The following is a 24,574-nucleotide window of genomic DNA, read 5'->3' on the forward strand; positions in this document are numbered from 1 at the left end:
GAAGAAGGTACCCAGAACTCTGCATTAGTCATAAGAATCAAGCTTTTACAGAGGAAAACATGGACATCAAGCATTCTGAAATGGATATTTTGGAACATCGTCCTACATAAGCTGTGGAACAAAGCAGGTGACAAACATACCAATTTATATGACAAGCCATAAAGTATGTCAGTCATGTGTTAAAATATATGAAAATGCGACTCTCTTGCTGAAATGTAAAATGCCATAATGCATAACTTGTGATTGAACCTTCCAATTTCCAGTTCAGAATTTAAAGCACAAAACAACATTCTCATACATATTCTCATTCTCTGACATATTGCTTTGTTTAAAACTCAGAATCTCAAGTAACAATTCTAGAGCACCTTGGGATTAAAAGCTTTAAAAGATAATCAGCACTTCAAAGACATTCCACTCTGACTTCCACTCTAATAGCTGACAAATACGGTATGTTACCTTATAAAAAAGTAGCCATCGTCAACAGTCAGTTGACAGTCAAAATGAACATGCATCTTTTAAAACAATTTTTTATTGACATAAACGCTTAAAACAGTACACAGTACATGGTTTTCACTGATATGGTCATGGAATAACAATATCAATAGTTTGCCGGCAAAATGAAAAATGTTCCCTCCAATAAACATTATGTAAACAATTGAAAAAGAATCAAAACATGAAAAAATCATCACAAAAATTTAGAGTATACAAATGTTTGGCCTTTGTCATGTGTAGTCTTTGGTTTTAGCTTGGTGCAAACACTCAAACGCTGTTTGAATTACGGTATATGCCGCAGATCCTAAATGGACAAATAAATAACATTTCATGAACATATTATACTATTGGGTGTTGGGGGTTACTGTGTTTTGGTTGAATGTGTGTAATACTGAGGAATAGGCAACTTGAAGAGCCAGTTGAATTCACTTTGAGTTGAGCTTAATGCCTGACCCTCAGGTTTGCTGGAGGCTTGAAACGCATTGGGATATTTCACTGCTAAAAGCATATGTGATGACTGACAGTTTTATACATTTTAGTCAACTGTGGCACTTGCTTTAGGTGGATGTGAGGATACTTCCCTGAAGAATGCATCCTCTTTCAGCATGCTCTGGAGAACACAGAAGATAGAACTTAAAAAATTTAAAGAACAGCGAACATGTGCATTATTTTCAGAGAGCATCAGATGATGTTGACTTACAGTCAGGTTGTTGAGTCCCTCTGAGAAGGTGCCAATCTGTTGCACTGTGCCCTCAGAGTCCTCCATCTGCAAAGTGACATCATTGTTGGACTATTAAATTAACATAATTCTGTTTGATTTAGTAATTAACTAACTGAACTCAGCAAAAAAAGAAACGTCCCTTTTTCAGGACACTGTATTTTAAAGATAATTTTGTAAAAATCCAAATAACTTTACAGATCTTTATTGTAAAGGGTTTAAACAATGTTTTTCATGCTTGTTCAATGACAAACAATTAATGAACATGCACCTGTGGAATGGTCATTAAGACACTAACAGCTTACAAACGGTGGGCAATTAAGGTCACAGTTATAAAAACTTAAGACACTAAAGAGACATTTCTACTGACTCTGAAAAACACCAAAAGAAAGATGCCCAGGGTCCCTGCTCATCTGCGTGAACGTGCCTTAGGCATGCTGCATGGAGGCATGAGGACAGCAGATGTGGCCAGGGCAATAAATTGCAATGTCCATACTTTAAGACGCCTAAGACAGCGCTACAGGAAGACAGGAAGGACAGCTGATCGTCCTCGCAGTGGCAGACCACGTGTAACAACACCTGTACAGGATCGGTAGTACATCCGAATATCACACCTGCGGGACAGGTACAGGATGGCAACAACAACTGCCCGAGTTACACCAGAAATGCACAGTCCCTCCATCGGTGCTCAGACTGTCCGCAGTAGACTGAGAGAGGCTGGACTGAGGGTTTGTAGGTCTGTTGTAAGGCAGGTCCTTACCAGACATCACCAGCAGCAACGTCGCCTATGGGCACAAACCCACCTTTGCTAGACCAGACAGGACTGGCAAAAAGTGCTTTTCACTGAGGAGTTGCATTTTTGTCTCACCAGGGTGATGTTGGACTCACGTTTATCATCGAAGGAATGAGCGTTACACCGAGGCCTGTACTCTGAAGTGGGATCGATTTGGAGGTGGAGGGTCCATCATGCTCTGGGGCGGTGTATCACTGCATTATCGGACTAAGCTTGTTGTCATTGCAGGCAATCTCAACGCTGTGCGTTACAGGGAAGACATCCTCCTCCCTGTGGTATCCTTCCTGCAGGCTCATCCTGACATGACCCTCCAGGATGACAATGCCACCAGCCATACTGCTCGTTCTGTGCATGATGTCCTGCAAGACAGGAATGTCAGTGTTCTGCCATGGCCAGCGAAGAGCCCGGATCTCAATCCCATTGAGCATGTCTGGGACCTGTTGGATCGGAGGGTGAGGGCTAGGGCCATTCCCCCAAGAAATGTCCTGGAACTTGCAAGTGCCTTGGTGGAAGAGTGGAGTAACAGCTCACAGCAAGTACTGGCAAATCTGGTGCAGTCCATGAGGAGGTGATGCACTGCAGTACTTAATGCAGCTGGTGGCCACACCAGATACTGACTGTTACTTTTGATTTTGACCCCCTCTTTTTTCAGGGACACATTCCATTTATGTTAGTCACATGTCTGTGAAACTTGTTCAGTTTATGTCTTAGTTGTTGAATCTTTTTATGTTCATACAAATATTTACACATGTTAAGTTTGCTGGAAATGAAAGCAGTTGAAATTGAGAGGACGTTTCTATTGTAGTTTATATGTAAAAGGCTGCAACTGAAAGTAGATTTCCACTATGATTAACCTGTATGGTTAACCACTATGACACTGTCATTGTCCATGGTGTTGCCTGTACCTGCTCCAGCTGATCCAAGCTGTCCTCATATATGCAAAGGCCTTGGAAACTGCTGCTCTGAGGCATCTGCACATCCATGGGGCAAACATACTCCTCCATCTCCTCCTGCCGTTTCCGCCTCAATGTCCCGAAACCTCCGAATGACAGACGCCTTGGCTAAAAGCAGGAAGGGAAGGTAGAGGGCAGGTTATAGAACAACTATGCTGTAAGAAAAGCTATACAAGTGATGTTAATAGACAAAGAGGCAACTTTGAGAGCTGCTGCATACCTTAACTTTGGCTGTGGCTGTGAGGACAGCATAATCTGGGTTTTCAAGATACTCCTGTTTCAGCCTCTGTGCCTCTGAACCAATCAGAAGATGGAAATGGGTCGCAAGGTGACGCCTCAAAAGCGTCTTATTTGGCGGGATGTTAAGAAGCAAGGCCATGGTCTCAACATTGAAACGAGGCTCTAAAACCTGCGAGGAAAAGAAAACACAGAATGAAGAAGCACAAACCTGCTTATATGCTCCCAGCTACTGTCCTGTCCCACTTTGTTATATTCTCATTTTATATACCATAAGGCCTCCATGGACTCCACTTCCTCTCAGGTTGGGTGCGTACTCTGCCAGATCCACTGAGCGAAGCCACTCCATTACTCTGTGATTGGTCCATTGACAGATTTCTGCAGGTGTGACGTTATTCTAGTCAGAGGAATGAAATACAGAAATAAATCATAGTCATACTCTAAACTAATGGTGCAAAGTGTGTGTTGGTGGCATGGCAGGGTGAGCTACCTCTGTCGGTCTGCGGCGGAGGCAGTTGGGGTCATAGCGGTTGATACGTAGCAATTGGATGGCCCTCTTTATACTGAGGTGGTGGAGCACACTGCCCACTTTCAGACCCAACAAGTCATCCTAAACAACATGTTGTGTAAGTCAACCTGAATCTTACGCAAAAAATTTTTTATTTTGACTCGAATACCACTTACCACAGTCATATAGTGAAGCATACGCCCGTCCACCCGGCCCTCATCAAACTGAGACTTATACTGAGGCAGACCAATGTCATCCAGCCATCCTTTGAGATAATTAGAAATATTATTTTGTGTTTTCATTACAGATTAACAACAAATTTTATGTATTTTTCTTTTTCTTCTGACAAGGCATTTTATCTGTAATGCTGGAAATACTATTACCAAATCTTCGGTTTTAAATAAAATGAAACGTTGAAAGAGACTTTTACGTGTTTTTTTTTGTTGTTGTTTTTTACATCAAAACAGCAATAATTATAATGGTTGATTCTGTCCACATACAGTGTTTTATTCTGTATCATGTATAAGAATCAATGAAAAAACAACAACTTAAAATAAAAATAAAATAAATAAATAAAAACAACAGCAATAATTTAGGTCCCGCTATCTGACCTTAACATCATTTTTTGCTACTGTTCCTTTAAGACTTCTATGTAACAACCTCTTTGCATGTATAATTAAAAACAGCACTTCGCTGAACTCAAACATTTACTGTCTGGTTTGTGGTCAGATCCAATTTGTTTTGGAATAATATCCGTCCTACTTCCTTATTATTATGTTGGCTTGAAAAAAGCCAACATATTGTTATTCTATCAACACGGTTTAGAGTTTTTACAAAATCTATAAACAAAGACCGAAATTATGGTTTAAGTATTTCTGTAACTGCGGATCTCCTGGGATTTTCACGAACAGTCTCTAGAGTTTACTCAGAATGGTGCCATAAACAAAAAACATCCAGCGAGCGGCATTTCTGCGGAGTGGGGTCAACAGAGAATGCCTAGACTGGTTCGAGCTGACAGAAAGTCTACAGTAACTCGGATAACCACTCTGTACAATTGTAGTAAGCAGAATAGCATCTCAGACTGCACAACATGTCGAACCTTGAGGCGGATAGGCTACAACAGTAGAAGACCACATCGGGCACTTTATTAGCACCATAGTGTTCCTAATAAAGTGCTCAGTGAGTGTATATTCATCTGACTTACATTAGCAAGTTGTGGAGGTTTGGAATGAGCCAATTATGCAGCTTAGTCTTAAAAAAATATATTTTTGGACTGGGAAGGACATTTTGAGTTCTCTAAAGTTACAGTTTGTTTCATAGTACATTGAACTCTTATCACAAAATATCAAGGAACATTTGATTTCTCATTATAATGACCCCTTTAATCTTGAAAAGTAAAAGATGACTGATTGGTGTCACTTACGGGTAACCCAGTTATAGTCCAGTTTACCCATGGCATCCTCCTCTGAGCCCAGCGCCTGAAGAGCCAGTTGCAGTTTCTTTCTGTGTAAAGGGTGCCTGATGCCCAATTCCTGAGGTACAAAGAGAAATATCTTATAGCATACACAAAGACTAACCTAAAAAAAATAAAATAAAATAAACCTTGGAAAATTATTAATTAGACACAAGTTGGATATGAAAATGAGATCTGTTAGACTAATTTCAAAACGTGGGGCTGTATGGGAGACCTTTTCCAAGTCGTGCTGTGATGACTTCAATAAGGTCTGTCCGGAGCGGATCCATTGCTGCGCCTGGTTTATATACAACCCTAGCCCCTGCTCCTGCAGCCACTCACACACCTGCTGTTTATTCCAGCACGCAAAGGGGTTGTCCAGCTCACTTAGAGAAATATTAACAATATTAAATGTAAAACTGTCTCAAAACAAACAAACAAATTAATGTAAAAATACATACTTGTTGTTGCTCCGCTGCTGGTCACGTGACCAGCCCAGTCTGGGTCCCGCTGTAGCTCGAACTCCACCTCTCTTAAACTCTGACTCCGGAGAATCATCCAAATCAGAGGAGGTGGACTCACTTCTCTTCATCCTGATAGAGAGATCATACACATGCGCAACAACAGTTACTATCTTTACTTTAATAACCTTTACAGGTTATTGTTAAATAGAACATAAACATTGTTAAAAATGGAGGTTAAATACAGAAAAGACCTTCCAAAGAACTTCATGATCCCCTTTGATTTCTTCTTCCCTTCAGGGGAGAGTGTGTCTAATGCTTTTGGCTTCCTGGGTGGTGCTCCAGCTAAGTCCAAGTGTTCAGTCCCCTTCTGTTCCCCCTCAACTGCCAACATTCAACCAATAATACATTAATAATAAGCCATAATGTTTCCCCTTTAGGGATCATTAAACAATAGTTCATATTTTTGCCCTTGCCCTATTTTTACTGGTTGCTTTTTTTGTTTTTTTGTTTAGCAACATATTTGTAAGTGCCAAAAATATATATTTTATTAAAATATATTATTAAAACATTGCTTTTTCCAAACATAATATTACAACAAATAATTGTATTATTAACAGTAAATTACTAATTTACAGTCATAATGTTACTCCATGACAGCTATAAGCTTCATAACACTTGCTGTTTAAAATTATGTCACACGGTACAATCCATTTCTGTTTCAATTTGCCACAAACATTTTTTATTTACTAACACATCACTTTAGCAAGTCGATAAAACCATTTGCAAGTCATAAACACATGTACATCCTCAACAAATGCAAGCCCAAGCCCTTCTTGTAACTTATTCAAGAATTACAGGTAGTGTTTGGCTGAACTCACCTAGGTTGGGGGCGCTGCTTGCCATCTTGTTTCCTCTGATCTTGAAAAAGCCACGCCCAAAAGAGGAGCGCATTTTCTTAGTGCCAAAACTCTCACTCCCTCCTGAGGTGGGCTGAGAGGGGGAGATGGATGGGGAGCCTCCATTTTTACTTGTTTCATACTAAAATATTGCAACCAACAGGTTAAGATCTTTGTTAATACAAAAAATTCAATATCTTTACCAAATAATATCTCTAAATATTATAGATATTACATGCTACAGATCAATTACTGAGGACCATAACAAATCTACATATATAATGAATCAGATTGTAAACATTAATAATTCTTGTGCAAGTTCAGTGTAGCCTTGTGGCTGTTTTATTGTAAATATTTATTTTTGTTAGGCTCTTGTTGAAATAACTTGACCAACTAATTATTTGCGATTAAGTCATTAAGTATTGAGATGCTGTTAAGGACTCTACCTGTAGGGGGAGCCACGATTCTTATAACATTATGCTTGCAAGGACATTTTTCAACAACAGGAGGTGCCAGAGAGAAGACTATTTAATTCTCCCAAGTAACATACCAGAAGAAATAACATATATGAGACAAAAATATCTAGTATTGAATTTAGTACCTCATTACTGCTTGCCAAACGAGGCGTTTCTGGCTGATTTACTACAGAGACACTGAAAAAGCAAAATAAAAAATAAAATAATCTAAAATAATCTGTCACACCATAAATATAGGAAAATACAGGAATAAATATACATATATTTGAAACACTTTTTTATTTAATTGCCACATCAGTGGCATTCTACTGGAGTCTGTATACATTTGAGGAGGCGTCTTCAACAGGAAATCTACCAATTATTGTTTGATCTCAAACAATAATATGTGAAAAAATAAGAAAATGTTACATTCATGCAACACTATTTTATACAATTTTATACAGCACTACTTTGTATTCACTGTATATACTGTACTGGAACAGCTTGGAACACACTTTTATACATACAAAACTATTTACACCATGATGAGGCATAGCCTCATGTCCACAGCAAGTAAACAGACCTGTCTGTAGCTCTTTGTGCATGAGGTCCAAGTGTGGTCACACTGGTAAGGTCAACTTCAGGAAAGAGTTCTGTGCATGGAATGAGGTGAGGCTGTGAGAGAGAGAACACTGATGAACCAAGTATCCAAGTTCAACAAGAGAAAAGCAAAAAGGAGTAAAAAAAAAAAGAGGAACATTTAAAAAAATGATTTCCTCTGAGGAGTCAAATTTTATGAACAAGAGTAGCAGCCAGTGACCAGTTTAAAATGACCTTACAAACTACAGGATACTGCTCCCAAACAAAAACAACAGAGACATTCCCATTCAAAAATTTTCAAGTTATTCTCAGTTAGCCCATCACAGTGATAGTATTGCAAGGAAGAGGGTCTAACGGAAGTCTGAGGAACATCCTGTGTACATAACCGTGTGTGTGTGTTAGACAGCAGAGATCCTTCATACTTCATCAGATTCCTCTGTGCCTCCCGTGGAGATGTTCTCAGTATCTGTGTTTGTTGTGGCTGTCCCTTCACATAGCCCCTCCATTGTGTCCTCTTCGCTGGGTTTGTCTGAGAAAACAGCACAGTTTCACTCATTAAACGGGATAAATCCGAATTATTGCACAGAGATTGTGACCGAAGTTTTGTGAGAAATATTTTGATTCAAATTCAGATTTACTCTATTAGATGACTTGAGATCAAACTGAATTAACATCAGAAGAAATCCTAATACTGACTAGTGGTTGATGCAAATGTTTGTATATAACATCACACTCAGCTGCATACACTTCCTCTGTCTCAGCTACAGAGCTACGTTGGTTTCATGACAGTGTTTGAGAGTAGTGACAGACCAATTTATCAGCCAGGCCAATTAATCAGCCGATATTTGGCCAGTTGAGAGTAGTGATAGACCAATATATGAGCCAGGCCAATTAATCGGCCGTTATTTGGCCAGTTGAGAGTAGTGACAGACCAATATATTAGCTGATATTTGGCCAGCTGAGAGTAGTGATAGGCGGAAATATCAGCCGATATTTGGCCAGTTGAGAGTAGTGATAGACCGATATATCAGCTAGGCCAATTAATCGGCCGATATTTGGCCATTTTGCAATTATCGGCAGATAACAGTGTTCACTTGGTTGATTAACAGAAGTGTTAACGTTCCATTTTGTCAGTTCCAAAATCTACCAATAGATTTGCCAATGGATAATCAACTCTAAGTTTTTAGTTTATACACATTTGAGTAAATATTGCATAAAGTGTTCGTTTCAGTTTAGAAATATTGTGCACGTTTGATTTGCTGTTGTTATATCATATTATGTTTATTGATATTTATATCGGCCATCCTGCTCTCTAGATATTCATCAGCATTTGCCATTGAAAAACCCATATCGGTCGACCACTAGTTGAGAGGCGCCTCAAAATGTCACTAAAATTATGGAAGTACATAAAAGTAAACCTTGAAAACCTCACCTTTCGATACTTGCACGGACATCACCATATCCTGAACTCTCTTGTAATGCATCAGGGACTGCTGCAGCTCTTTTATCTTAAGATCCTAAAAACAAAATTTAGATTCAAACTCAACACAACAAGAGATTCTAAACTACTCTCTGTAATGTAACCCATATATTGGCAGGCGTGTGGTGCGATTAGATTTTACCACAGCAATACCTTCTCATCATTAGCTGCCTTTAAAGACGCAACAGTGCTCCTCATTCTCTGCACTTCAATATCTGCACACACAAAAAACAACTCATAAATCTTCAGAAATAACATCTTATAGCACACAATCATAAACATGTTTGCAAAGCCTTTCTTCATCCCATTATGTCTCAGGAATAACTAAAATAAATGCCCCAGAAATGGCACAGTTATTAAAAGTGTCATATAGGAAGTAAAGATGATTTGCAATGTAGAATAAATGTTGATATAATCTAACAAATGTTTATAGTGTTTACAGGCTAAAATCAGGTTACAGTCATTCAAAAAACTTGACACGTCTAGACACGCACTACAGAAACCTTCACACTTCATGCATTCCAACACAATGTTTTTCTTGGGCTACAGTGTGTTGGGAGAAAGTATAGAGCCCTTTATCGCACTAAAATGTTTTTGTTTCGGTGTCATCCATTTAGTGCACAACCTCTGCTGCAAATGGAATTAATAGCTGCAAGCTTAATATTTGTGCGTTATATACACACATTTTTATATAAATATTTTCTATGAAGGTACAAGTTCCATCTAAAATTTCAAATGAATTTAATAATTAAATGTTGAGCCCCCATGCTGCATGTTGTATAGCCACATCATGTTCACACATCAGTACCTTTCTCTCTGCTTTGCGACTGCTCTGGGGTCATGGGCTCCAGTTGAGCCTGATCCTGAAGTCTTTTAAGTGCCTGCTCTCTCTCCTCCAGCTGCTTCTGTAGTGCTATCAGCTGTTCCTGAAAAATTAAAACGACATTCATGTACATTCTCATATTGTGTATTTATGGCAGCCTTTATATGCATCACAGAAAATACCTAAACTATTGCCCCAAGTAGTATTTAAACACTTTAGCAACACTTAAATGAATGTCTTTGCATGTGACAAAAATATTTAATCAAGCGGCATTTAATTTAAAGAAAGATAGCACAAGCACACTGTTCAAGCATTACATTTTACAAAGTTAGTTAATACAAATGTATTTGGATACTGTGAAACTTTAAAAGCTAAAGTGAAGTTAGTTCTGAGAAAAGCTAGCATTATTTATTTGCAGATGCCACATCTTTTGGTATTTTGTTTTGTTATCTAATGCAATGAAATCCATACATTTTAAGTGTGGCTTAATTGTCCAAAAACTATTCGGGCCACTGTAGTGACTGGGATGGAAAGAAAAGAATGGGTAATCCATTATGCAGTATGAACGAATGCTGTTCAAGAACTCAATGGGAAAACTACATTAAATTAAAACAAAAACATAGACATCAAGAAATCCAAACAGAGAGGCAGGGCACAGTAATGCACAGTAATGTCCAGAAATACTACAACTTTGGAGTAACACCCTTCCTGACATGATTTTACACAAGGAATCTCTTCAGCCTTGAGCATGAGTCTAAACTTCATTAGCTTGACACATTTCAATATTTAGCCATGAAGGATGAATGAAATACACAGGGACACTACATAGGGATTTCGGTGTGCTACAATGATTCATGCACTAATGTTTGCCATTACACTTCAGTGCTGTTAATCTTGTGTTGTGTAAGTATCACCTAACCATGAAGCTCTCTTACTTTGGTAGAGTTAAGATTTCTCTCATACTCTTGTCTCTCATCTTCCATGCTAGTCAACTTGAGATGCATGACTTTCACCTCCTGATAAAGACCCTGAGGAGACAGACCACGTTATCTATGAGTCAAAGGGTCAAGAATGCAAACGAGTATAAATGTTTAAGGAATGGATGCAAAATATACACATTTTGTGTACAATGTACACAATGTGCAAAATGTAGATGCAAACTGATAAACTAAAAGATATTACAAGGTAAATACTTGCGAGCAAAAAATACTTTTGATGCACAAAAATTAAAGCTAAATTATGCATGTGAATACTAAAAATAAAGGGAGATTTTTCTAACAAGTTTCCCCGAACACTGCCATTGGTTGGCCGAACAGCCCCTAACTCACACTCAAACAAATAGAGCAATGTTGTTTGAAAGCACCACAGAGCCAGTGTATACACTTTTCAGGGGAATCCACCAACAAATGGCTTACTTATAATTGTATTTGCATATTAAACTGGGACAGGACAATTAAAAATATATTAACATAGAAAACCAGGGACTAAAAATGGTTCAAGGAACGAAAACCGAAAACCGAAAACGAACTACATTTTTTGCAGAAATGTAACTGAAAACAGGAATAAAGTGATTTTCAATTGTTGCGGAGTGAAAACGTTATTTTTAAATGCTGGTAACCAGTTATAACCGGTTAATTTCATTTTGATCATTTTTTCATGAAACCAAAGTAATTTTTTGGAACTATACCATTTCATGTTAACCCAAAAAAAAATTAAACGTGCTTTGATCCAGAAGGAAACTGCTGCATCACAAATTTCTTTGCCTAATTGTCTGTTGTGGATGTCAAATTCCATGAATGAAGACCTTTTTTAACAACCATGTATACTCACTACATATACATACACGGCTCATACAGATACAAGGAAAACATTATTAGAGGTAAAAAGTATATTTCTCAGTTGTTTCCAAGTCTTCGCTGAAGTCAGATATGATGCAATAATACAGATTTTATGCTGCCAGGTTTTGACTGAGAAACAGATCTTTAATTAAAATTATTCTTAACTGTTAATTAACTGTATGCTTGTTATGATTTCTATGCTGATATATCCAATACACATGATAAAACTTAATTGCTTATTTTCACTTATTTTGGTGAGGCAGATGGCTTATTTTGGGCTTGTTTTTCCAGAGAGGTTGCTTATTTCTCTTGTGAGATCTGGCAACACTGCAATTGGTATTTCACCCTCACCTTAGCACAGAGTACTGTCATTATAAAAAGAATGTTATTAACCGTTCTTTTATTGTGTTCTAACCGGTTACCATTTGGAAGGGAGGCTGCGGAACTTCTGAACCAGAATGAAAAAATTCTGTTTTTGATCAGAACAAACCAAAATGAAAAACATTTCATTTTTAGTCCCTGTCGAAAACAATAAAGTCCTTCAGCTTTAAGCTAGCAATATTGTACATGTGAAAATTAACAGAATGTGCTCTCTGCAATTTACATCAAGGACACTTACAGACACAGCAGAAGTAAAAGAAAAAATGTAAGCATAGAAATTCAGACACAGTATGTGCAAAAGTGTGCCGTTACCTCACTTTCTCTGTAATCCCCCTCTGCAGAGGCCAGTTTTAGTTTCAGACTCGATACCTCTGTCAGCAGTTCCAGTTTCTCAGTTTCTAAAGCACTCCTACTAAGCAGCTCCTTCACAAAACAAATAATGATAAAACATGGGAGACTAGGTTAAATGCAGTAGATTTCTTTGATTAGAATAATATTCTGTCAACATTTACTCACCCTCATGCCATTCTAAAGCCGTGTGATTTTATTTCTTTCATGACAAACTGTTTAGGATAAAGTGAATAGGGACAGGGGCTATGGAGCTCCAAAAATGGGTAAAAAAAAAAAAAAAGCCATGAAAATATATATATATTTTTTTTTATGTTATCGACAAATGTCATTGGTTCTTGTGTGTCTCGACATCCAAGTCAACTTGATGCGATGCATTTTGGTGTGTCATATTTGGCAAGATTTTTTGTGAATAACTTATTGGTCTGCTGCTAATGCAAAACCACTGTATGGCTGTATCCAAAATAGCATACAAGTTGGGTGGACTATAGGGTTGTCAACTGGGATGAGAAACTAAATTAGAATGTTTCACTGAAATATTATTGAAATTCAATTTCTATTTGAATTTTCAACACATTATTTCAGGTAGGGATCATTTAGGGATTTTTGTCTCTTACTGTACATTCACAATCAGCACTGTGTTCTAGCCATTGTTTATTCAGTCTCACCAGAATTTTGCGGCCCAAAATGACTGAATTTGCTGAGGCTTTTAAAAAAAAAAAAAAAGCCTTTGCAGCGTATTTTGTTGTTTTGCAGTAAAAACTCACAAATGATCAAAGTATACTTGTGTAATTTGTGGCAATGACAGTACTGTATAAGTGCAATTACCTATAAATATTTTAGTGCATAATAACTGAATATAGAGTTGGCAAGCAAAAAAATATGAAACCCATGATTCAATGAAAGAAACTTAATTGTTATATTAAAATGTTCTGCCTCAGACAACGCAAGTAAACTTTGGTAAGTTTAAAATAGTAGACCTACAATAAAACTGTAAGCAAAAATTAGTATTCAATAATTAGGCCTGTTCCGATTACTGCTTCACCTGATCGTGATCATTTCATCTAACCACGATTACTTGAGATACCTGCAATTATTGAGAACTTTAAATTTCACACTACATTTCAGTGTGTGAAGATTAAACGCTAGCTGGGATGAAAATGCGCTGTCTCGCGAGTGATTAGACAAGGATTTATAGTACGTGCAATAGGATCCCCTCTTGAGCGTCCTGGCTCTTAACCACGGGACGTCATCGTTTTGACCAAAATAGAGGATGTCGTGGCTAATACGAGACAGCTTGCAACACTATGTGGAGCTAAGATAATGGCGGCAGTGCAGATGGATGTCTCAACTGTGTTAAGCTTTCTTCGAGCATTTGTTTGGCCGCTGTCAAAAATGGAGAAACGTGATCGGATTACCTCAGATTCACAGAATATGCAGAAAAATTGCAGAGATTATACAAAATTGCAAGCTACTGCAAATAATGCATAAAGTAGTTGCATAAATTCTTGCATTCACAAAATCCTTGAGGGACTGATTATTGCAAAGAACATTCTGGCCATTAACAAAAGTGAGTAAAATGATAAAGATTTAGCCAGTGCATATTTTCAAATATAAAATAATAAAGTAAAACAAGAAAACTAATACTTCAATAGATGGTAAGTGTTGCACAGTAGCCTATTCCAGTGCCATAGTACAACCACAGACTCAAGCTTCAAAATACAGTCGGAACGTCAGTGTTTTTCATTAAATAGAATTGTATGTACGCACCTAATTCTTCGTGGTGTCAATTTTAAATAAAAAATTCAGCCTTTAAAACGCATCTCGAGACGTTCTCTGTTTTATTCGTTGCACTGCATCTGTTTAAGCCTAAGAATGCGATCGGTCTAAACGGTCCGTTAAGTCATCAAAAATGCTTGGCACACATCCAGAATTTTAATGCTCATTTTAGCATTTGAATGTGCCTTTTATCTTAAATATGACAAATATTTGAATTTTTCCACATTTTAATTTGACAGCACTTTTTTTCTTTTTTTTGAAAAGAGAAGCCAAGAAAAGAGTGGAAGAGTGACCATTTTTACGACATGACCCAAATACAGTGCATCTTTGCCACTGTACATAAGCCTTAAAAGAGGTCACACACCTGCTGAAGTAATTCTTCTGTGGCATTCAGTTTCATCTGGTGTTCCTCAAGGCACGTGTCTAGATCCCTTATCCTTTCTCCCTGAACCTCCACCTGGTCTGTCAGAACACTCACCTGAGACATTAGGGAGCAAAATGAGATTCTGTGTGATGTGTGACATTTAGAAAACAACAGTGGCATTATTCAGCCTCACAGCTAATAAGAGCACAATAAGAAATCCCATACAGTAAAGTCTGATACTCGACTTGTTTTTGACAACACACCTGGAGCACTAGACATTCTTTGTCACTTTCCAAGCGAGAGAGTTGCTCCTGATAGACCAAATTCTCTCCTGCAGATCCATGGCCATTGGTCTGAAAACAAACAAGTTCTTAGAGCACTTGACATAGTTTTATTCTACATTAAACATACACTACTAGTCAAATGTTTGGACACACTTGACTGAATTGATGTTTTCCATGATCCTTTTAAATGTTGAAATTAGTTTAGATTATTATTATTATTATTATTAAAAATAAGCTAGTTTTGATTTGTTATATTGTAATTAGTTTTGATAAATTTACCATTATTCTAAAATGTACAAAATAGTCATAATAAATGAGTAGGTGTGTCCAAACCTTTGACTGACACTTTTCCAAATAGACACATCAGATTTAAGTCAAAGGGTCAAAAACACTGCTTCTGCTTCTCTCAGGCTCTAAACGGTCAACAAAACACCATTATATAAACCGGAGTACATTCTGAAATGACCATATACAGGCAAATGCTGGAGGGACCTGAAAAAGAAATCACATGCTGCCGAATGAGTCATGTTAAGTTTCTACACATCAAATTGTGGAATATGAGAAGCATGTGAGAGCCTAGTTGGTTTTCACATCGCAAGATTCTGATTCCCAGTACTGGAAATTGCACAAAGCAAGCATTGCTTCAGGCTGAATATGGAAAAAGGGGCTGGGAAGCCGAAATGTGCCTAATCCAGATGAATTGTGGCTGGATTTAAGGATGGAAAATGCACAGGGAGACATATGTCAGACACACACATTATAAAGAAAACGGTCTATGATATTTTCCCTTCAGAGGAATTATGCAGAAATAATTATACTGCAAAGGAATTTTTCCATCAAACTGTACACAGCTTCATACAAAAGGATTAATAAAAGTGCAACCATAATAGTAACAAAACGCATAGGACATAGTTTCACAAAACAATATCCTAAAGTTGAAACCTTTTAACCCGTTTATACTAGCAAAGATTGTAGCCTCATGACTGGCATTGTTTACATTCACTGCATGATACTATCATTAAAATTCTGCTTAATCTGGACAAACTCCAGCTCTGATATTTGAATACTGTTTACAACAGCAATGTTACAGTGTCAGTAATTTCTTAGTTTATGTCAGGATTATCCATAAAAAAAAATTCAAAATCAAAGCAGGGGGCTTGACTTTTACTATGTACGAGTGATGCACATGTCCATGTGATGGGACTTTAGCTCAATTAAAGCTTCTTATTTTTTTCTTGGATCTTGTTGATATTAAATCTACAACAGTGTAAATTCAGTGTGATTAAGTATATAAAAAAATAACATGTTAAAAAATTTATGCAATTACTCATCACATTTATCTTCACACAGTGAAATTCCACAGGCGATTCAGTAATCTTAATGGGAATCCACGTTATTGTGAATTTCACGGAATGGACTTCCAGTGGCAAAGAATTTCCCTTCACGGATTTCGTGTGGAGTTCAAATTTGATGAACTTTGACAGGCGAATTTGCTGCGTTGAGCAATATGAAGTTGCTTGGTTTGGCACTGACCTCTGTGTGGGCGGTGCTTTGTACACAGCTACACTGAATATTCACAATGGACAGGGATGTAATTTTAGTGAAAAGTTTCTTTTTAACTTCACTCTTCCAGATTAAAAATGCAGCATTGAAAAAAGGCAGCTCTGCAATAAATGTTATGCTGGTTTCACATGCGCTGAAATCAGGGACTAAAAACTAAATGTTTTTCATTTTGGTTCGTTCTGAGCAAAAACTGTATTTTTTCGTACTGGTTCAAAAGTTCCGCAGCTGTAATTAAATTTTAATTACAGATCTGCTTCGGAGTCAAAACCCGGCAGCATCAAATCTGTATTAATGCATCATATGTAACAATAATTCAGTGAAGACTTGAAAACAACCGTGAAAAGTACTTTTTACATCTAATAATGTTTTCATTGTATCTGAAATAATCATGCATATATATGTAGTAAGTATACATAGTTGTTAAAAAGGTCTTCATTCACAGAATACGACATCCATGACGGATAATTAGGCAAAGAAATGTGTGGTGCAGCGGTTTCCTTCAGGTTCAAAGCATGTTTCATTTTTGCGGGCAACATGAAGTGGTGTAGTCCCAAAAATATACTGTGATAAACCCTTAGGCCTTTAGTTCCATGAAAAAATTATCGGAACAAAATTAACTGGTTATAACCAGAGTAAAGTTTTCTCTCTGGAACAACTGAACATCACTTTGTTCTGGTTTTCAGTTACATTCTGGCAAAAATGTCATTTTCAATTTTCGTTCCTTGAACCGTTTTTTTGACCCTGGCTGAAATATCCGCCCACGCCTTCTTCGTCCGTGGAATTTCGCCATGCAAAGGTAAGTTTGACCGCGCCTTAAGGAATATTCCTACCACTGGAGAATTTAAGCATGAAATACCACGTTTTCAGCAGGGGGCAGTAAGAGAAACTCCAGCTGTATAATCAACATGCAACAAACCACATTTCTGCAATTCCAAATAAAGGAATCTAAAGACGTGTTTTTTCTAAGTTTCAAACTACGTTTAACTTGACACAGTAACCAAAAACGCTGTTCATGGCATGATACAACTAGTGGTGCAATCAGGAAATTTGAGGCCGATACCGATCTCCGATTTTTTTAACACCAAGATCGGCCGATACCTATTTTTTTCTTAAAGTGCCCTTTACCACACTTTTGCAAGTTATATGCTGCAGTTATAAACTCAGCAAAAAAGAAATGTCCTCTCACTTCATTTACATGTGTAAATATTTTTATGAACATAAAAAGATTCAACAACCAAGTCATAAACTGTCCAAGTTTCACAGACATGTGACTAACAGAAATGGGACCCTGGGCATCTTTTTTTTTTTTTTTTTTTTTTTTTTTGGTGTTTTTCCAGAGTCAGTAGAAAGGTCTCTTTAGTGTCCTAAGTTTTTAGAACTGTGACCTTAATTGCCCACCGTCTGTAAGCTGTTAGTGTCTTAACGACCGTTCCACAGGTGCATGTTCATTAATTGTTTATGGTTCATTGAACAAGCATGGAAAATATTGTTTAAACCCTTTACAATAAAGATCTGTAAAACTATCTTTAAAATACAGTGTCCTGAAAAAGGGACGTTCCTTTTTTTGCTGAATGTGTTTATGCCCCACACAGTAAAATTACGGTAACACTTTACAAAAAGGTTCCATTTGTTAACATATTTTAACAACATTAATGTAGTTAACATGAACTAATGAACTTAATGTTAGTTACAACATATACTAATACATTTTTTAAATCAAAAATTGGATTAATGTAACTAATATTCATACACGTGTAATTCTTACACATTTTTAAAAATAAAACACCATATTCATGTGAATTACATCATGTCTGAAAGTTTAAATTCGTGAATTCTTAGAATTGCCAACAACTCACCCTCCAAAGGCCACTCTGTCATACTTCAATGGCTGAGCAAGAGCTCATTCATTAGAGGAGCAGTGTATGTGTGATACCCTGCCTGCTGCAAAAAAGGTCGCCCCTAAATCTAGGCATGATCGGCCTATCAGCCTATCGCTGATCACGGATTTAAGACAAATATCGGCAGATCGATCTGTGCATCCCTAAATACAACCATAGTGAGATGCTCCAAAAGCATTCATCTGACACATGTACATTGACGCATCCTTAGAAAAGCCCATATAATAAATCTATCTCAGACAGATTGACAAATTCAATTGCAAAATGGATTGCTGTGGACTGTAGTGCCAATGATGTGGCTTATGTTCAATAATCTGGAAATATACAACATATTCCCTTTCAAAGACACTTTTTGTATTGTTTGATCAATGCAAAGGCATCAACATAACATGATTGGGACTACCTTTGCATGACCCCTTACCGCCTGCAACTTAAACAACACTCTTAATCCAAGAAACACCCACCAGTCGACCTTTCAGCCACTCTGCCAGACCCTCAGCTGTGGTTTCAGACACCTGACTGCGCAGACTCTCCTTCTCCTCTGGATCCATCAGGTCCAGCGCCACCCTCAGATCCTCCAGGAGGTGCAGCACCCGGAGGCTGCCCAAGAAGGGCGAAGTCGGTGACTGACAATCAAATAGGCCATTGGTGTAGCCCATTGCCTTAGAACCTTTAGCAAAAACAGAAATGTGTATAAGTGAAGGGATTTATGGTTTTTGTTCAGTTATGGGTAAAGAAATCATACATTTAATAATCAATGATATTCCAAAGTACTAAAAAAGTTTGAGAAAGAATAATGTGCTATTAGGATGCATAAAGGCGTCCATCTTTATTATGCAATTGGCGGTCTATGTAAATATGCGCTAGACTATGCTGCTGCATCTCATCACACCATATGCCATTTTTAAAACACATTCTCAAGTTAAAAGAGGTTCAACTTTTCAAAATGTGTTCTGTTCCATTCTGCTGCGCTGCATCTACTGTAGCTGTTATTTAATGCAAGAACACGATCTGTGTGAATGGTCCCTAAGTCAGTATGGATTTGCTATAGCCATTTTCAAAACTGACCAATACAAAACCCAGGTTGGAAGACTTGGCATGACTACTCTAGTGGCGTATTGTCAGATGAGGTTAACAGTGGGACGTAATTACAGAGTGGAAAAGTACAACCTTCAAAAGCCTCACTCCTGCTCCAAGCAAAGACATTCATTTCTCTCTGATGTGTCCCTGATGTTCCCAAAGATAGACAGCATTGTGAAAGCATATTGAAAAAGCATTAGATTTCATCAGTGCAGTGGAAAAGCTCGTAATGTCACTCACAACACACAACAGCCTCGGCAGAAAGTTGTTTTTCAGCTTTTAACAAATCTAAAAAAAATTTATTGCAATTTTGCCCCAAAAATTAAACTGAACATTGACCAATATACATTTTATGTTTGAGTGTCAGATAATTACTATATTAACTGCTATAACTGCTTTTTTTATTTCTTATTTCATTTCTGCTTGTAGACACATAAATAACAAATCATTCATCACTACCCTCTGAAAGTGTGCAGCCTGCTTTTTGAGACCAATATTGCACTTAGTCAAAAAATTTATTTCACCCATTTAATTGGCAAGATACTCTTATCCGAGGCTCTTCACTTCAGTAATGAAACTTAAAATCTTTTGGAATCTAAGACTTTGCACAATTTGTTTTCCACTATGCAAGTTCATCCTTGTTTTGGGCTTTGCTATGATAATCGATAAATCCAATGAAAGGATAAGTGTAAATAGATAGATAAGAAAAGATAAAGTGCAAATACTGGTTAAAAATACCTGTCAAACCAATTATCGATCCATTACTACTTCAATTAAAGGGATAGTTCACCCAAAAAGGAAAATTCTCTCACCATTTTCTCACCCTCATGCCATCCCAGATGTGCATGGCTTTCTTACTTTGGCAGAACACAAATGAAGATTTTTAGAAGAATATCTCTGCTCTGTTGGTCCATACAATGCAAGTGAATGGTGACCAGAACTTTAAAGCTTGAAAAATCACACAAAGGCACATAAAAGTAATCCATATGACTCCAGTGGTTAAATCCATATCTTCAGAAGCGATATAATAGGTGTGGGTGAGAAACAGATCAATATTTATGTCCATTTTTACAATAAATCTCCACTTTCACATTTTGAAAGTGAAAGTGGAGATTTATGGTAAAAAAATGACTTTTTTCTGTATGGACCAACAGAGCTAAAATAATTTTCTAAAAAACTTCGCTCTGTAGAAGAACGAAAATCATACACATCTTGGATGGCATGAGAGTGAGTAAATGAAGAGAGAGTTAGTTTTGGGTGAACTATCACTTTAAACAATTTGTTGCAATGTCTATTTTTTATTTTTTATTTATTTTTTTTTTAATATGACCACATTGTTGATGAACATGTACTGTAAAAATGAAGATAATAAACTTTGTACCTACAGTTAACTTTTGTTAGTTTAGTTATGCTGTACCTGCAATGATGCCATCCATCTGCTCCAGAGCAGCAGCTAACATCTCACTGGCATCAGACATCATGATCACCCTCCTTAAAAATGGCAAAATGGCATTTAAAGATAGGAAAGGATAGAACTATTAGAAAATGAAAAAATTTAAGTCATTTTAAAACAGAGTTATTTACAGAATATTTCATTTATTGTCAATTTCAAAGGAAATTAAAATGTTGATTGAATGTTGAGCCCCATGCTTCTTAAGTTATGTCTGGAATTTTCATGAATAAATCCTGTTAAACAGAAAAACACCTGCTCTCCATCTATCCGAAGGTCGCTATTCTCCCAGGCACTAGTAGGCTATGAGAGGTTCAGTCCCAACACAAAGAATGAGGGACTCGTGTGTGGGATAATGCCACAATTGTCACAGGATTTTTCACTGCTGTATGCTGGAATGATTGGAATTTCAGGCCTTCACAACAAAGTCCAGAGGCAGCATGTCGAGCCTGCTAATGCAATTGGCTTACAACTAGACTTTTTTTTTCTTTCTTTCTTTTTTTTTTTTTTCCTCTGAGGCTTCCCATTCCCGCCCAAAAGGTTCAATCCCCAAATATCCTGGAACTTCCATTTAAAAATGATTCTGCGTTTGCAGGACAAATTAAATTCACCAGTAGCTTTTCCCCACTTATTATGAATTATATAAAATAAAATTACGATTTTTAGTAAAACAAGCAACACATGTCAAAATATGTATGTGCAGCTGCACACATGTGCAAACTAGCTCATCCTATGATCCTTAGGGCATGTGGGATGGTGAGATATGTACAACCACAAAGTCTTTCTTCAGTAGAACACATAAGGAGATGTTAGGCAGAATGACAATCACCATTCACTTTCATTGTATAGAAAACAAAGAGGCAATGAAAATGAATGGTGACTGAAGCTAACATTCTGCCTAACATTTGTTCATCCGTGGAACACAAATTCATACAGGTTTAAACCAAAATGAGGGTGAATAAATGATAAGAGAATGGGTGAACTATCCCTATTAGAATGCCATAAGAATAGCTGAACTTAAGATGTACAGGATGATATACCGCATGCTCCTGGTTACAATTAAAAGCCAAAACAGTGGGGTAAAACACTCTAAATTGCCCCATTTAATCTAGTTATTGAGTGGGCGGATGAACTGCAGGAAATCTCAACAACTAACACAGAGTTCTTTGTTTGTCTGTTTACCACCGACCCACAGAAAGAGCACCGTTATGAGATTCATTCTCCTTTCAAGATGAATTTATTCTGATATGAACTCATCCAATCAACAAACTGTGTAATAGACGAAAGGAATACTAGAGAAAGGGCAAGACTGTCCTGCGTCACTTCAGTTTTACATAGCAAAAGAAGAGGGCCAGGCCTTTAAGGATATCAGATTTTGTCAAGTTAATGGGTCTATTGTACACAATGCCTTGACTTCCGCCATTCAAAAACAATCCTCATGGTCAGTAGCTTTTAACCAGATAGTATAATAAATTGTTGTTTTGCTCTTAGAACCAAAACAACCAAGTCAAGCTTCTGACCACAAAACAAATCCTTCAAAAAACATTCAGATAATAATTTATGATCTTCTGGATTTGAACTGACATTCAGACCTATTACCACCTTCTGAAGCACTGGCTAAAGTGGAGCTCTTTCCAGGACCTCCAAGATACTTTTGGCCTACACAAAACATTCTGCACATCCCTGGAGGAAAAGGAGCTGTATTTAGTCAGCTGCCTGCACCACTTCCTGGGGGGAAGCCCTGGATTTCTGGCAGTTCTTCCAAATAGTGCAAGGAGAATTTTGAAACTCAATATTTGCTTTTGTGATTGAATCTTTAAAAGGCAAGGAACTAGTGCAGGAACCACAAGCTAACTCAGGAGATGTAATCTGCCCAAACCCAAGATTACACAGCAAGATATCAGTATTAAATGAAAGCTAGATATTTAGTATTAGGGCTGCAACTAACGATTATTTTGATAATCGATTAATCTAACAATTATTAGAACAATTATTTGACTATTCAGCAATTATTGCAACGATAAATCATAGCACTTAACTGATTATTCAGCTTGTGCCCCGACTTAAAAGGTTGTATTAAACGTGCTTACTAACAATAAAGAGGACAAAATAATCTTTTAAAAATACCTCTAAATGACATTCACTGAATTAAAGGGGGAAAAAATACTTTAAGTTTAATTCAGTAAAGAAATTCACTGCAAAAAATTTGCAAAAAAAAAGTGTTTGTCTTGTTTTCCATTTAAAATGGTCTAAAAATCCTTAAAACAAGATACATTTACTCGAGAAGCAACATATAAGATATTTAGACTTGCTTTAAGAGAATGTATCTTAACAAAAAGTGTATTTTGTACACAAGTGTATTTTTTACTTGGTTATACTTCTGCGAGTGCAGTAAAGACAAAATATACTTCTATTCAAGATCTATTCTCTAAAAGCAAGTCTAAATATCTTATATGCTGCTTCTCAGGTGAATGCATCTTTTTTTAGATTTTTTAAAATATTTGTTATCTGAGAATGTTGTATATAATATTAAAAATAAAAAATTTCTTCTGCAGTATAGCTCCTAAAGTAAATGTATGTTGTTTTAAAGGAGTTTTGGATATTTATATTGGAAAATGAACCAAAACAAAAACAAATCAAAAACTTATTTTGTTGCAGTGTATAATGAGGCGAAGACTTCCCTCTCTCACCTTTCTGTTCACTTCAATCCATTTTTAACTCACACAAAAAAACAAAACAAAAAAACTCTTATTAATGTGTATTGCCAATTTTCTTCACAATAAGAAATGCACAGTGACGTATATTATGATATAGTAAGTTGCGAGCCATCACGTTATAATCTAGCTGCATTAAGCATCCGCGCTCGAGGAATGAGCATCCCCACGACAGAGTGTGCCTCAGCTGGGTGCAGTTTCAGTCTCTCCCCCTTAGATTGGGACATTCGCGCAACTCATAGATGCGCTGACCGCACAGAGAAATGCCAGTTTCAGAGTTTGTAGTTATTTACATGATCTGCTGACGTATTTGAACTTTAATAAAGCTATAACTTATTAAATATAACTGCATTTAAGATGTAATACCAGGGTGTTTCCTTTAAAGATGCTCAACACACAAGTTTTGCTTCAGCGGAGTGTCAGCTCCAGCTCCACTTATTCCACAACGAGAGTGCTATTGCATTTACTTATTTTGTATTTTTGCATTATAATTCCCTCATACTTTGCGATCTACATCACCTGAAGTTGTTTGGAAAGTTTAGAGTGCATCTGGACTGTGAGCTGTATAATACTTCCTCTCAGTCAGGCGCGAACTGCTGTGCTGTTCTCGTGCGTAATCATTAGAGTTTCATTTGATCGACATTTTTGTAGACAATTTTTTATTTTCGACGTTGTTGATAACATTTCAGCCCTATTTTGTATCCCAGTTTTATTTAAAATGAACGGGAGGACTTATGAAATTCTGTTTGGTATGCTATTGACCTATTTGGCAGTTACCGTCTGACCCAATTAAAAAATTAAGATCAAGTATACTTCACTTTCTTTCCATCTGCTCTAACAAGAACCAGCTACTTTCTCTTCTGTTCATGAATATTTTGACTTTCCACTCCACAAAGCCTGCATGGAAAATCTTATGGATAAAAGAGCGCCTCTCGTGATAGTGTGGAGTGATCTTTGGCTTCAAACAAACTTTTGAACAATACTTTCCAGTAGTAACTGCAGC

The 24,574-nt window shown here is 37.1% G+C and overlaps 1 protein-coding gene across 2 annotated transcripts in view; it reads right to left on the reverse strand.

Moving 5' to 3' along the window:
• Nucleotides 1-511: 511 nt before the first annotated feature.
• LOC127435157 (liprin-beta-1-like) overlaps nt 512-24,574 on the reverse strand; it is a 28,464-nt gene continuing 4,401 nt past the window's right edge. The window contains exons 2-25 of one of the 2 annotated variants that reach the window (XM_051688387.1): nt 20,825-20,898; nt 18,792-18,997; nt 14,846-14,935; nt 14,583-14,696; nt 12,404-12,514; nt 10,808-10,900; nt 9,858-9,975; nt 9,203-9,264; nt 9,002-9,086; nt 7,992-8,098; nt 7,553-7,644; nt 7,116-7,167; nt 6,497-6,608; nt 5,870-5,999; nt 5,616-5,747; nt 5,390-5,540; nt 5,125-5,233; nt 3,878-3,966; nt 3,684-3,803; nt 3,465-3,590; nt 3,177-3,365; nt 2,909-3,064; nt 1,193-1,258; nt 512-1,102 (exon numbers count right to left, since the gene is read on the reverse strand). In XM_051688387.1, coding sequence (XP_051544347.1) covers nt 1,028-1,102; nt 1,193-1,258; nt 2,909-3,064; nt 3,177-3,365; nt 3,465-3,590; nt 3,684-3,803; nt 3,878-3,966; nt 5,125-5,233; nt 5,390-5,540; nt 5,616-5,747; nt 5,870-5,999; nt 6,497-6,608; nt 7,116-7,167; nt 7,553-7,644; nt 7,992-8,098; nt 9,002-9,086; nt 9,203-9,264; nt 9,858-9,975; nt 10,808-10,900; nt 12,404-12,514; nt 14,583-14,696; nt 14,846-14,935; nt 18,792-18,997; nt 20,825-20,888 — 2,649 coding nt within the window. In that variant the 5' untranslated portion in view covers nt 20,889-20,898 and the 3' untranslated portion in view covers nt 512-1,027. Of the gene's footprint in view, nt 1,103-1,192; nt 1,259-2,908; nt 3,065-3,176; nt 3,366-3,464; nt 3,591-3,683; nt 3,804-3,877; nt 3,967-5,124; nt 5,234-5,389; nt 5,541-5,615; nt 5,748-5,869; nt 6,000-6,496; nt 6,657-7,115; nt 7,168-7,552; nt 7,645-7,991; nt 8,099-9,001; nt 9,087-9,202; nt 9,265-9,857; nt 9,976-10,807; nt 10,901-12,403; nt 12,515-14,582; nt 14,697-14,845; nt 14,936-18,791; nt 18,998-20,824; nt 20,899-24,574 lie in introns of both variants that reach the window. The other variant, XM_051688386.1, reaches the window with a different exon arrangement.

Source organism: Myxocyprinus asiaticus, chromosome 45 (genome assembly GCF_019703515.2).
Source record: "Myxocyprinus asiaticus isolate MX2 ecotype Aquarium Trade chromosome 45, UBuf_Myxa_2, whole genome shotgun sequence".
NCBI classification, from domain to species: Eukaryota; Metazoa; Chordata; class Actinopteri; order Cypriniformes; family Catostomidae; genus Myxocyprinus; species Myxocyprinus asiaticus.